The sequence below is a fragment of the Haemaphysalis longicornis genome, unplaced genomic scaffold (assembly GCF_048455015.1).
Source record: "Haemaphysalis longicornis isolate Haplotype H1 unplaced genomic scaffold, Haemaphysalis longicornis Haplotype H1 scaffold_7, whole genome shotgun sequence".
In the NCBI taxonomy this organism is placed as follows: domain Eukaryota; kingdom Metazoa; phylum Arthropoda; class Arachnida; order Ixodida; family Ixodidae; genus Haemaphysalis; species Haemaphysalis longicornis.
In genome coordinates this window covers 176,117,042-176,130,985 of record NW_027526422.1, presented here as the reverse complement: position 1 = coordinate 176,130,985, position 13,944 = coordinate 176,117,042, and the positions used below count along the sequence as shown (strand labels likewise).

Below are 13,944 nucleotides of genomic sequence, written 5' to 3'. Positions count from 1 at the left end.
CCACATTTTAGCTGCTTTCATACGCTCCCATGTGCTGTGGCCTTTACAATGTTCGCAGTGATTCCTGGAAGCGTTCCCCGTCCTCACAAATTCAATTTATGCCCTGGATTTTTAATTAAATAAAAAAACAGCCTCTTCCCATTGCAAACCCACGTGCTTCGCGTCGTGGCCTTCAGGGGCGTCATTGTTTTGTGTCCCACATTTCTGGATATGCCAATTCGTCGATGCATATAGTACCAAAAACCGCAGTTTTTAATCTCCAAAGCCGCATACGATATCCAGACACGGAGGAAAAGCGCAGCAGGTTTTGAAATCGGTCATTCATCTCACAGATAGCTGGCCGCTAACGCTGTTTGGAGGGGGCGGCTCCAATTGTGTTAACATAAAAGCGCCTACGGCTTGGAAAACACTCCTCAGCTTTGGGTGCTTCGGACGCCTAGACAACGGGTGAGCAATACTGCCATGTATAATGCCCAACTTCCCAGCTTTCATAGAGTGCATCAGGTTGTATTTGTAGCTATCGGTGGTCGCTCATTTATTTCACGCTGTGCTCATTTATTTCGAACGTATTATTCTATTCTTGCCGATTCTTACAGTAGAGCTAATTTCTTTAGGCTGGAACTGGAAAACCCGTCTGAGCGATTCATGCGCCCGTTAGACCATTTGTAATGCCTGTGTACACGCCTCCTCGACTGAACGTTCCTGCCTAGTCAGACATGACCGGAAGCAAAAGCTATGAAACAGCAATAGCCATATTTAAATGGATGGCATAAACCCGCGCTGTACTTAATGCTAGACACAATAATGCCGTGAGGTCATTCACCAGTTATAGTGCTGTGTTCTGCCCCGGAGATTAAAGAAAGGCATCACCCTATTCTTAACAACGTGTTTACGAGCCGTGAAAGCCCGAATTATCACGGAGTACTGAGGACATCTTCGCGTTTTAATAAAATTGGGCAAATTGGAAATTTAACAGTTTATTCAGCATAAAAAAATCCTTCAATCAAGCGAGAGCCATGTGTTTAAGCGGCCGCAAAGCAATTTGCCTCTGTTCCCGTTTCGCAACGAGCTCATCGCGACGGGGCCTGAGCTCCCGCCATCTCTGTTTTTGCACTCGCACTGTTTAGACGAGCGACCATTACTCTCTTCCTTCTGTCACCAGCGCGCGTCGTAGGGAAAGAACGCACTATAGCTCCCACTATTACGAGCACACCTTTCCGCACACATTTGTCCAGCATTTGTGGGGTGGTTGTCACCCAAGGCCCCTTCCTACTCTTGTTGTGGCCGCGAGATGTTTCAAGTGCCTGCTCTTCGCTTGCTTCTTCCATGAGCTTGAATTTTCTTGTGTACCGGCTGAGGAATGTAATATATATGCACTGACGTATTGCCCCATAAAGAAGAGACGTTGTGCTGCTAAGACCAAGGACGCGGGTTCGGTCCCGGCCGCCGTGGCTGCTTTTCTGATGCAGGTGAAAAGCGAAAACACCTAGATGTAGATACTGCGGGGTACGTTAATTATCCCCTGGTGGTAAAGGTCATTCTGGGGCCCTCAACTACAACGCGCCGCATAGCCCAGTAGCAGCTTCGGTGCATTAAACCCCGCAATCAATCAATTAGTCAGACATTCGGCCACCTGCGCAAGTGAGAGGCGAAGACTGCGGAAACAGCGGATCTGGTAGTCCACGCTAGCTTTAAATTGGCTTTTTTTAGGCCTACCCCTTTCCTAAGTGACAGATGCTTAAAAAGCCAAGCTTTCAACATGCAAACTGAGGGAAATGGCAGTCCGCACTTCACCCTCTGGAGGTCCAAATTCAAAACTGCCGAAGTCGGAAGCCAAAGGGCAGCTCAACTCAGCCGAAGTCAAAAGAACGCCCACGCAAGAACCCAAAAGAAACGCTGAGCGTGCCGAATGCGATGATAACGCAATCAGACAGACGCCTCTTTTATTACCCGGGGAGCCTGAGATTGTATTGGATTGAAAAACATTTTTTGAATAGTGCATGTAGTGGAGACCGTAGGCGGTGGGTGGACATCCTAGTCCGCTAGTCCTGAGAAGCGTTTTTTTTTTTTTTTTTTCATCAGGCGTGGACACCTGCTGGTCAGCTTCTTGCCTCCTCGTCACTTTCCCTCCGAGTTATTGGCTGATCATTTTTTCTCCTCCACTTTGCTGCGCCGAGTTTTCCGCGTCGCCAGGAATGGATTGAACTCGAGCTTAAACAGCTCCGTTGTTTAAAAGAACACTGCTACATGAAAACAACCACTGTCTTTCCGCTCAGTGAAGCTGGATGACGTGCGAAGCTGGTTGTAGGTTGCCGTAGTAACGGGACTGAGAACCCCGGGAAGCCACAGAGGACGAAACATCGCCCAGGTGAGGTTGAATTGGTTTCTCACAAACTCCCCCTCAAACCATTTTGGCGCTCCGGGTAAGCGTTCAGCGCGATGGCATCCACGAAGGCGTCCAGAGTTTTCCCTCTTCAGTATTCGGGGTCCGGCGGTCACAGCGCTTCACATTTAGAGTCCGTGTATTGATCGCTGTTGGTGGTCTCATATCGCAACATTCGCTATTTTTAAAGAAAAAGCTGTCTACCTCTACCACTCAACGGTTCTTTCGCGGCGTGCGGGAAAATAAACTCCCAACGGGGCTCGTCCTGTGTAGTTCTTCTCTTTGTCCCGCGTTTTTCTGCGCTTTTATTTAGTATGTCTCCATACCAACTTGCCCACTTGTCGGTGCTCCTAAGTCCCAACGGGGGTTCGCTCACGGAGCACACTATAGATGGCGCGGCGAATTTACCCAGTGTTCCCCGCGCGGAGGCGCCTGCTCGCCGGCGGGCGCGTCGGTGGTACGGCTCTGTGGTCTGCTTTAGCGACGGTTGTTTTGGGCCTGGTTTGGCGCAGCTTCGCCTCCATTGCGCGCTCCTTCGCACGGCTTCATTAACTTCTTCGACAACACCTCCAGTGTAACCCGCACCCGACTGAATTAAGTGGTCGTATGGCAAACATACGTTAAAGATTGGTTTTCAGGGCGGGAAAACGAAACGTAGAGACCACATACAGACATCTGGCCGCTAGAGAAACGCTACCTTTCGCGCACAGCTTGCGACGAATGGAATTCCGTTTTCTAAATTGATGAATACCAATTTGTGTTTTAAGAGGTATTACAAAAGGCGAAAGGAGCAACTGGTTACGATAAAGAACGATAATAGAAATTCCCTCAGCTTTCTCGCAATTCTCAAACTTACTAAACTAACTAGTTTAAATCCCTATAAATGGGAATCACTAAGCTCACAAGCCGCATTGTTTCGGTGTCTACGCTTGCGTCACGCGGTGGGGTAGCCCCTACCTAGCACATCAGGATGGCTCGGTTCCGCTGTCTCACCCTTCGAAATACGCCCCAATCCGTTTTCTTTCTGCCGACTCACGGCCGGGATGCGACTGCGGCGTCTACCGCTCTAGCCCGGCCATGGCCAACGCTGCTGCGTTCGGGACGCCGGCACCGCGAATTCCTAGTAACGGCTCACATAATCGTTCTTTTCACTCTTTGTAGAGCCACGTCTGTGAATTCACGGGACGTCGCATCGGAAATTGTTGTGGGTGTAGTTTACAGCTTTGCTTTCCAGCCACCTTCACAGCGTGGATTGGAGCCAATTTTTTCTTCGTCTTTAGTCGGCTTCGGTGTGTAACACCATGGGAAAGCCGACAAGTCAACTTACAAAGATGAAGCTTACACTGATCTCAGGATGTCGGTGCAATCCTGGTGATAAAAGTTGGCTTCACTTCTCGAAGCAAATTCATTGATTAGAAGCCATTGATTTAGTGTAAGGTACGCCATTTTATATCAACCTACGAAGCGCCGGGGTGGACAGGCGGCCGAAGGGAGAGGGTGTGCCCCCAGCGCGAGAGGATAACATGTGTGGTCAGCCGCGGCACGTGCAAAGAACACGGTGCCGGAGTAACGGTGCTAAGAGCCCGGTTAACAAATCCAGGCAGGTCCCCCCTATTCTCCCTCCCCCTCCTCGCCTTACCCGCTCGTCACTCTTCAGACCTGCCACTTCTTGTAAATCGTCACAAAGAACACAGAACGCATTTACTCGAACAATCCCCGGAGTGTTTATGAACGTCGCCTCGGCGTTAAAATGTCTCGCAAAGCATGTGGACAGACGAAAAGACATAGACAGCATTAACATTTTTCGGGCTAGTTGGTTCAAACTGAGGGAAGGAGAAACTTTAGGTCGCTCAATATCAACGACAGATGTTTTTTTCTCATATACAGTGCACAACGCCTATTTACTATTGGCGGTGAGATATTTGAGTGACGCCCCCTGGTTCTGGCATTCGCTTAGGGACTCGCGCCGCTGTCGTCTGCTACACTCCGCTTGTGAGCAGTTTATAAGTGCTCACAGCAGCAGTGTCTGTGGTAGAGCTTTGATGCTTTAGTGCATTAAACAGCGCATTACCAGTAATTCAGTTATATTTTCCAGCTTCTGACACCTCTGAAAAATTTGAAGCTGTATCCACCACAAGTTTGCAACACACGAGGAGAGAGAGAACAACTTTCTTCGGAGCATTGGTCAGTTTATTATGTGTAACTCAACTCGTCCGTTCTAGCTTATTTCTGAGGTTCAATGCTCAGAGCTCCTCGATAGGTATTCAAAAAGCGTAGGCTTCCCTATAGTATTTTTGAGATGCTTTTGTGAAGACTCAACAGCCTAATGCTACGCACCAAGCAGCAGGCCCGTACACACGCATCGCACAGCAGGAAATAAAGCGGCTGTCGTCTATTTATTTCGTTGTTGTTGACTGGTATCAGGTGAATATTTTTTTTTTGTTCCCAAGGCTATAGTTTTTCTGCACCATCACAACCGTCTTATTACGAGTTTTGGTTATTTTTGACAGCTCGCAATGTTCGTGTGAATATTTTTTTCAGGCTGCAAAACATACACTACCTTCTTCACAAATTGGATTTCGTTATGGCTGCGTGCAAGAAGGTGCATATCCGCAGCGTGCGTTGTTTATTCACATGTAAATTCAATATGGTCTGTGCTGCACCACCGCGAAACGGCACAGACACTCGAAGGTGACTTTTATGCAACGAATTTACATCGTAACCATCGTTATCATAACGAACTGACTCTGAACCCTAACATTTATGACATGATTACGGTGTTGAAGGCTTGGTATACTCGATAACGAACGCAATTACTAATAGTATACGTGCCGCCTTCCAGTATAAAAAGAATCGAAACAGATGACTATGTCCAAACAGCTCTTTATTGTTTTTCAACTACTCCAGGCGTAAAGAACAAATCCTGGTTTATTAAGGATGGTGTTCTATGCTGTTAGGAAAATTACTCTTACTCTCTTGTTTTGGGCTGAGGACCCCGCCCACTAACCAGCTCGATTTTACTGCTAAATAAAGTTTTTCCCTCCTTCTGTTCTTCCTCCTGGGCCTCTTAAATGCAGTTTTACAATAACGCATATCTGAATATTGGAAAGGTACGGCTGTGAAAAATGTACCGAAATATTCCTCCAGGTCTGAACATAGTGTTACTGTATGTTTACCGTTGGCGTGACTCGATTTGCTCAGTAAGCCTCCATACTGGTTAGAAGCCTGGTATTAAACGAGAACGCGCCCATACACGCAGTAGGATATATGGAACTCAACATTTCTTGGTTTGCGGCCCATAGTGCGTTCCGGCATACTTTCATGCCTTGACGACGTTAAGTGATGTGATACAATACTTTCGAGAGTTCGGCAAGATGGAAAAAAATGTTTTACCTTACATATAATTACCAAGAATCGTAATGTCTTCTGCCAAAGCTCACAACCCCGAAGGCCTGGAATTTGTTTTAGTCTTGCATTTTCCCTGTTGTCGGTTATTAGCAGCTGGCTGTCCTCTTTGTTCGAAAAATTACGAATGCAGAAGCTAACGCCTAGCGCCGACTCTTCACGCTGCGCACTAGACCGGCTTCGCAAGGAATGAGGCCATGGCGGCAATGTTCCTTTCGTATACTTTAAATCACGCCTTGGGCTAGTGGCTGCGATTTTGTCTTTTATTAGAATAAAAAGTTACGCACACACAAAATCTGGTGCCTACAAGCAGCAAAATTCAAAGGAGCGTAAAGAAGCCGCAGGGCGAAGAGAGCCGGAGTGAAGCAGACGACAAATACGAGAATCCCTAAGCCGATGTTACGGAGACGCGCATCGCAGCGCCGCCCGTGGTCGCGCTCACCTACAATAGCCAGGTTGTCACGTATGTCCTCATCAGTCTCTTAACAAACTCCTTTTGGTGGGGTCAAGCTACCAGAATAATCCCTTGATATTTCTTACGGTTGAATGCTGTATGCTAAATGAGTGTTCTATATTTGCTGGAGTTACCTTTGGTGTACTAAAGTTGTGAATACAGCGGACAAAACCGGGCCCCGAAAATTGTATTCAGAAGTAGCTCAAAATAATCTCGTAAACTCATCATCGCGTATTATTCTCGTAAACAATGAGCCCAACAAACAATTTCTTCTGTTGTTCCAGGAAACACAGACCTCTCACTTCGGCAGACATGACAGCTAGAAGGCCGTACCGACAAATGATCGATGGAGAGCTCGTCTGTCCATGGCTAGACCCAGCGACCTACAGGAAGAACCGCTCCTTTCGGGCCGCCGACGGAGACCTGATGCAAAGCACGCACCCAAAGTGCGGAACGCACTTGGTCCAGTACATCACGCAACTGATCCTCAAAGGAGGCGAGCGCATCGAAACTTACAGCGACTTTACAAGCAACACGCGCGTCGTCGAGTACATGCAGTCCGGGGACTGGACGCCGACTCTACCCGTGAGGACCCTGTACACGCACCGACCGCTGTTCCGAGAGACGATGAACCCGGCGGCCAAGTACGTCTTCGTGGCTCGCAACCCGTGGGACTGTTGCGTGTCGCAGTTCCAAATGATCACCAACATGAGCGTCTACCACTTTCAGGATGCCACGTTCGAAGAGTTCGTCGACGCCTTCCTCGCAGGCGAAGTCGGCTACGGCAGTTATTTTGACCACATGTCACTGGGATACGACCTGAAGGATGAGCCCAACGTGTTCTTTATGACTTACGAGGAATTGCTGAAGGACAAGAGAGGCATGGTGCTCAAACTCGCACACTTTATAGGCGAGAAGTATGGCAAAGCTCTTGAAGACGACGAACAAAAGCTCGAGAACGTTCTGAAATGGTCGAAGCCCGAGCACATGAGGAACGTGATCGTGTTTGATTTTAAGCGCAATGATGATCTGGGATCAGAAGGTTGGGATGACTTGTTCGAGCGAAACAGGGTGACATGCAAGCACGGTTACGAGGGGAACGAAACGAAGTACGCCTTGGTCCAGAAATGCAAAGTGGGGGGTTGGAAGGAGCTCTTCACCCCGGCCCTGCTCGCTCGTTTCGAGAAGAAGATACAGGACGAAGGCGACAACGCTGCGTTTATGGAACTGTGGCAAGATATGCGCGAAGAAGCCAAGGCTATATGCCGAAATTCGTCCTGAGAAAAACGGCCTACTCTAATGCTGTACCAATACAATGTAATTTGTGTTAGAATAATGTCAAGTTGTGTTGCAGGGACCCACCGAATGAACGACTTGTTTTTTGGAGGATGATCTTGGCTTTCATAAAACTATTAAGTCTTCTTTTATTTTTACCTAATAGACTTATCAAGTATGCAATATTATTGAGAGATCGTGTATATGTTTGGACGGTCATGAGCTTTGTAATAAAATGTAGTGTACTGCTCAGTGAATGTTATGAATACTTGGTGCAGCTGTATTCCGTATTTTACAGCGTTTCTTGAATGCCCTTCGCAAAGAAGCGTGACTTTTGTGCGCGACGGGATTCTTTTAGTTTATATAACTGAGGGGGACAGTAGTGTGCCATGCTTTACGTGTATTGTAAAGGGAAACAAGAGTTACTTCATATCCACCTCTGGCTTTCGTCATCTTGGTGGACAATAACTAATAATACAAGAAAAAAAGGAAACGTACGACACTGCGAAAACTCGCAAATACCGGTTCATCAAAAAACAAACAAATGTGTAGTGTCGAGAATGCGCGCAATAGCGTTTTTCTCGCGCAAGATAAAAAAAACCACTTCCTAGGCACAAGCACCAAAAAAATGGGAGGGCACTGAAAAACGGGCCAAAACACCAAAGCCAAAAAACCTTACATCCTTCTCCAACGTGTAACGTAGGTAGGCGCCCTCTTTGTCAGGTATGGTTACAAGAGGGTTCTAAAACCTCTATTGCCGCATATTTCATGGCAGACAGTCTATGACAGCTCATGAGTTCTTTTTAGTCCCTTTGCCTTGGTAAAATACCGCATCACAAAAAAAGGTGACAGCTGCATACACGGTGAAAGTGGTCTATACATAGTTTACCAGTGTGCCTGCCCTGCACTGTTACCTGCTTCAGAAACGTTATAAAAAATAAATTTCGGTATTGTGATCAAATACAGGGTAAAAAAATCAACGCTCACCATGATTTTGCGGGCGCACCTACGGATATGTGCGGCGTTTACAACCACCGCTTTATGTGATTTGTCTCTTTAACTCCATCTGAAGCTGTTTCTCTCTCCTGCTGTAGTAGTAGCACATCCCCCTCATCTTTGTAGCATGATCACAAGGATAACGTCAAGGCACAAATAGGAAATGCCGCCCTGGAAATGCAGATACCCGCTATAAGCTTTGCTTTGCTGCAGTTTCAGTGCTCGATACTGTTCACCCTAAGAGCTAATACCAGACAACTCACCGCTGACACTGTCTTTAGAATCCCAATGAGTTTTGCGAGTGTCGGCTTCACCAAAAACGGTGTTGACTGAGGGAACGAACCCTGGCGGAGTCCTACGTAAGCTTGATTGCAGTTTTTTGGCATCATCCATGGCTTCGTATTTATCTACTAAGAGGTTTACTGCAAAAGGCCTTTCAGTAGTGTTCACACGAGTTATCTGAGACGTTCTCTTGGCTTTTACAGCAGCGTCTCTGGTCTGATCCTCTTTGTGAGTTCCATGGTTTAAAACGTAGCAATCGCACTTCGCAGGGCACCCAGATGAGACGTCAAAGGTAATAGTCTTGCTTGTGCGACTTAAACACGAACATTTTGGTCTATGTTTGCCTGCCCACCCACCTCCTGCCTGCTTGTCTGCATGTTTGCCTGCCTGCCTGCTTGTCTGTCCATCTATCTGTCTGCCTGTCTGTCTGTGTACCTATCGGTCTGCCTGCCTGCCTGCTCATCTGTTTGTCTGTGTGTGTACATGCCTGCTTGCCTGCTGGACTGCCTGCCCTCCTGCTTATCCTTCCGCCCGTGCGTCAGTCCGTCCCTCCTTCCGTCCGTATGTCTGTCTGTCTCTCTGTCAGTCCCTCGATTAAGCCGCCGAGGCCAAAAGGTAATAGAATTATTGAACGAGACGTTTATATCGACAAAGCATTTCCAAACTACTCCATCTGGCAGCAATATTCCTAGTTCAGAAGTACTTCAGTTGGTGCAGTTAGTACTAGTTCATAAGGCACACAGCGCAAGGACGACGGACTAAAAAAGGGTGGCAGGCGAGACACGCACTGACTAGCAACTGAAATTTTAATCCGCGGGAAAAACGTGTATAGACAAAGGGAGATTACAATTCACAGAGGGCGCATTCCTTCACGCACACTAGCAAGCATAATCAGACGGCCCTGGCCACAAGGTCGACCTCGCTATCAGCTAGCCCGATAGAGGGCTTGATAATTCACCTACCTGCTGTTTCTGGCGATGTCAAACACCTCAACTGTACATAGGGCGAGCCGGTCTTTGTGTTCAAAAACGACCTTAGTGTTGTCGAAGCGCGGGTCTCTTCTGCACTTGCCGGATGGGGCTGATAGATTTGCGCTTTTGTCCTTCTTGGTCTTGTTGACGTGCTCCCGCTGGCGCATGTGGAGGCATCGGCGGGTCCGTTCAACATACACCTAAGCACATGATAGGGGTAGACAATAGACGACCCCTCCGCCGGCAATGAACGAAAGACAGGTTGTGGTTCGTCTGGCAACCGATCCGCCTACGGTTCTCTGCCTTCTGCTTCCTCTAAATGGCGAGACTAACACTTGAGAGAGTTAATTTGGGGCTGAGAATACTGTTCGAACGCCGTGCCTGCAAGCGACATTCCTTAACCCACGAGATAACTGCAAGCGGAAATTAGCGATTCCAGGAAACATCTTCCTTTTTTCCATCATACTGGCCCCTCTCCACTGGTTCCTCTTGTGTTTCAGCCATTTGTTTAGGACCTGGCTGACAGCTATCCACTCACTATCCGAGTAACCGACCGACTCCTGTCTCTGAATTTGCCGAAAGAAGCTTGCACACACTGTGCTTAAGACGGGATTTTGCGGAGCGAAGTGCAGGCAAGATTTCAGAATTTCTCTTATCACCATCTTATACCCATGACACACGGACGCCTAAAAGGCCTTGGCAGAGAAAGACTGCTACCGAAACGTCTTTCGTATCGTTTACAAAGAACCAAAGAGTACCTCCTTAGCAGGCAGGGTTTTTTTTCGTATATAGAGGCTCTCGCCTATCACATTCCCCTTCCTAAAACAATAAGCGGCGCAGCCGCGCCACGGTAGGCCTTCACACCACCGATTCCACGCGACCAACCACTGCCGCGTGACTCTCTTTTGTTTGTTGGTGGAGTTTATTAAGCTAATTAAGGTTCATGGAGCCAAAATAGCTTCAGACCAGCGCATATGTCATCCGTAATTTTGCTTACGGCGCCTCGGTGAATCCGCCTCACCGTGGCTGTACATGTGGGTACAATTGGCACTCCTGTACAAACTGTAGGGTTAGATACGTGCTATTGAACTATTGTCGAAGTTAATATAAGCAATGGTCAATCAAAATAAACCAGCGTTTCTACCGTAAAAGGAAGAAGAAAAGCACCCGAAATGCTTCATTGCAACGGTTGAACTCGCAGTCGACGATACGAGCGCACATTTGCGTTCGCATTTCCGGGTTTAAGTAAATCAGCCGCTAATGACCAGCTATTTGTGGACGCTCAAGGGAAGCTTACAGCACCAGCGTTGTGAAACAAATGCTGAGCTTGGGAGCTAGCAAGGCTCTATTCCAATACGTAAACAATGATACACATCGTAAAGAGCTGGGCCGGTGGTTGGTGCGCTGGGCATTCAGCAGTTCTACTGCGTGTCTCTGTGGCCGAGAGGTGGGAAGCATTGAGAGCGCCGTGCACGCACCGCGGTGGCAGGTATGAATCTGCTTCGAGCTTTGTTTTTTTTTATGATTTTATTTGCTTCGCCCTGCCATGCATCCTGCATTTGAACTCTTTCTTTTTCACGGTGCTAATTTTCACTCCACCGTCACAAAATTCTTTCATGCAAACCTTGCGCACCTAGTAAATTTAGTCGAAACGAACACTTTCGTTGAATGGTATAACACATGCACAAAGCCGATTTTTCAGCACCTTGCCACTGGCTGCACAGATTTAGTGGCCAAATGCGCGTGGCAAATGCATCCACCCGTTTCGTGCAGCATGGCACCCGAAAAGGCCGCGGATGTTTAGAATATCTATATTTTATCGTGCTCCATAACACTTTGAGAAAAAATACCTTCCCTAATTTTGAAATGCTAGTGTCGAAATATCAAGAGGAGATGACAGGAACTCGCACGCAATGTATACCTTCCCAACTCAAGATGCTGTTGCGGTCGCAACCCTTTTTATCGGGAATACTCGAGAAAACTTTATCGCGGCAAGAGTCAGTACACTGTCATATTTACACACTAACACTTTATCGAGCTCCTAACGCTTGTAAGCATGCGGACATTGCTACAATTTAAATCCGTCAATCGTGGCGGGAAAAAATTTTTCAGTTGCTGCCGACTAAAAATACAAAGCACCTGTTTCGTTTCCTAAGCAACGGTAAAACGCCCGCGCACTGCCCAAAACGTTGACAAAGATTTATTATAACTTTATTGTTGGGCTTGTTTCATAACATAACAGATAAGGGCAACGTCGATGACAAGTCAGCTACGGAAACTACCTACCGGAGATCGGGGATGGCTGTGTGTCAAGAGCGCTACTCTTTCCCGTGAAAAGTCCTTTCGCGTAGTTAAAGGGGTTTAGTTTAAAGAAGATCTAACGTTGGCGTTTGTCAGAGGTATTAGAGCGCCCCGAGCTATATTCCGACAACGGTTTGCGCGTGCGAGGCAAATAGTTCCAGCAGACATTCCCGGGTAGAAAACGGAGTTTTAAATCCAGAAACTGTATTTCTCCATTCACCGGCGCTTCGGACGTGAAGGACCAACCACACCCGTTCTTTTCAAGGACGTCCGTGATTGCCCGCGCAGAATCTTGAAAGTTGTTGAAAAGAAGGGCAAGTTGACCGAAAAGAAAACAAGTTAATCGATCGTGTGCTTAGCCTGAGTACGCATGTCCACATGCAGTTGTAACTTCTCTGGCTACAGGAATGAGCATTTAAAATAACGCCTTGTAACAACTGTTATTATGCTGACACCTGTATCACTCTTATTAGCATTAAGATACCCAGTGACATTGACTTATTTAGCGTTTTTTTTGTGGTGACGTGCATTGGTGCACGGTATTTTACAAGAATAGTCATGCCATATGATGCTTACATTTTGGTTTTTAGTTACATTGTTTCGTGCTGACTCACAAATTAAGCCTGTTGTCAAACACAACTGCCAACAATATGTCTCCGGCTGGTATGAAGGAAGAAGTAGAACAATTGAAAAGCTTGCGAAGGCTTCGTTTGGGTACCTCTCTTTGTAGCATGTAATATATAAAATAAAACAATTTTTTTGTGCTCTTATCCTTGGTAGCTAAGAGATCGCAAATAACAACGTGATTCGTTACCAACCCGTTAACAGTGCTCTACTATTCTCAAATGGTAGCCGATTGCTGCCTGAAGTAAACCCCACATGCACGATGGTCCTCCAACCGGCAATGCTACAGATCGTCCACTTTAAAGGATTACTGACACGAAATTTTTCGCTTTCAGTTTTTATGCTGTAAAGAATACCTATTGGCCCAGTAGTTACGAAAATCGAACCAAAAGCCGTCAGCCGCCAACACAGAATTAATTATAGCACGTTTATTGCAACCAGATTCAAATTTGGTCGCCGCGCGGGAAAATCGCCGTTCGATGGCCAGCCTGCAAGCAGGCCAGCCTTACGTCACGGTCTCACCCGTGACGTCAGGGACGTTCGCCGCATCGTCTGCTACGATTGCACATGGTCCGCGCACTCGCCCGCGCAGTCGACATGTCGTCTGAATCGTCAGACCCGGATGAGTCGCGGCCACCCGACAGACAGAACAACTTTATTTGGCCAGGCGATTAGGCCGGCGATGTCTTCGCCGTCGTCCGTTTTAGATGCGACTGCATCTAATTCACTCGCCTTGTACATGCAGCGTCGGCGTTGTTGTCGTCCGCCCCTCCCCCATTCTCCTCGCCGCGCGAGCTGCGCTCTCCGCCGCTCACCCCCTCTCCTCTCCGATGCCCCTCTCTCGTCCACACCCCCAACACTATAAAAAAAATAATAGTTAGCGGCCTCCGGTTTCGATCCAACGACCCTGTGGACGGAACGCGAGGTACATGGAGCTCTTCCCACTGCGCCACAAAACCGAGACAGAATGAAATGCTACGAAAGCGCCTTATATCCTTGACTCATTCAAACTACGTCAAGAAGCGACTGATACAACGCATGATGGGGCAATGATTATTACTTGCAATAAAAGAAAAGAAGCTCCCACTTACAGCAACAATGATGGAGTAAAGGTCCTTGCGACAGCGAAGCCCCAAGCATACCACTTAGAGAGATTGAACAAGATTGGCCAATAAAACATAATAATAATCATAAAACATAACAATCATACGCGTTCCCGACACGTTTCACGCGATTTCAGAATCAATCCAACG

The 13,944-nt window shown here is 47.3% G+C and overlaps 1 protein-coding gene across 3 annotated transcripts; it reads left to right on the top strand.

Annotated features, from left to right (window-relative positions):
* Positions 1–330: 330 nt before the first annotated feature.
* LOC144147254 (sulfotransferase ssu-1-like) lies at positions 331–7,774 on the top strand. 3 transcript variants are annotated; one of them, XM_077679337.1, is made up of 3 exons: positions 420–447; positions 4,479–4,567; positions 6,527–7,774. In XM_077679337.1, the coding sequence occupies exon 3, from the start codon at positions 6,555–6,557 to the stop codon at positions 7,521–7,523; it is 969 nt and encodes a 322-aa protein (XP_077535463.1). In that variant the 5' UTR covers positions 420–447; positions 4,479–4,567; positions 6,527–6,554; the 3' UTR covers positions 7,524–7,774. The 3 variants fall into 3 exon arrangements, with proteins under 3 accessions (XP_077535462.1, XP_077535463.1, XP_077535464.1); XM_077679336.1 differs by lacking the exon at positions 4,479–4,567 and having other exon boundaries at positions 331–447; XM_077679338.1 differs by lacking the exons at positions 420–447; positions 4,479–4,567 and adding an exon at positions 2,347–2,368.
* The last annotated feature ends 6,170 nt before the right edge of the window (positions 7,775–13,944 follow it).

Excerpts from the sequence above, each read along its gene's own strand:
- LOC144147254 (XM_077679336.1), top strand. The coding sequence starts at position 6,555 with ATGACAGCTAGAAGGCCGTACCGACAAATGATCGATGGAGAGCTCGTC.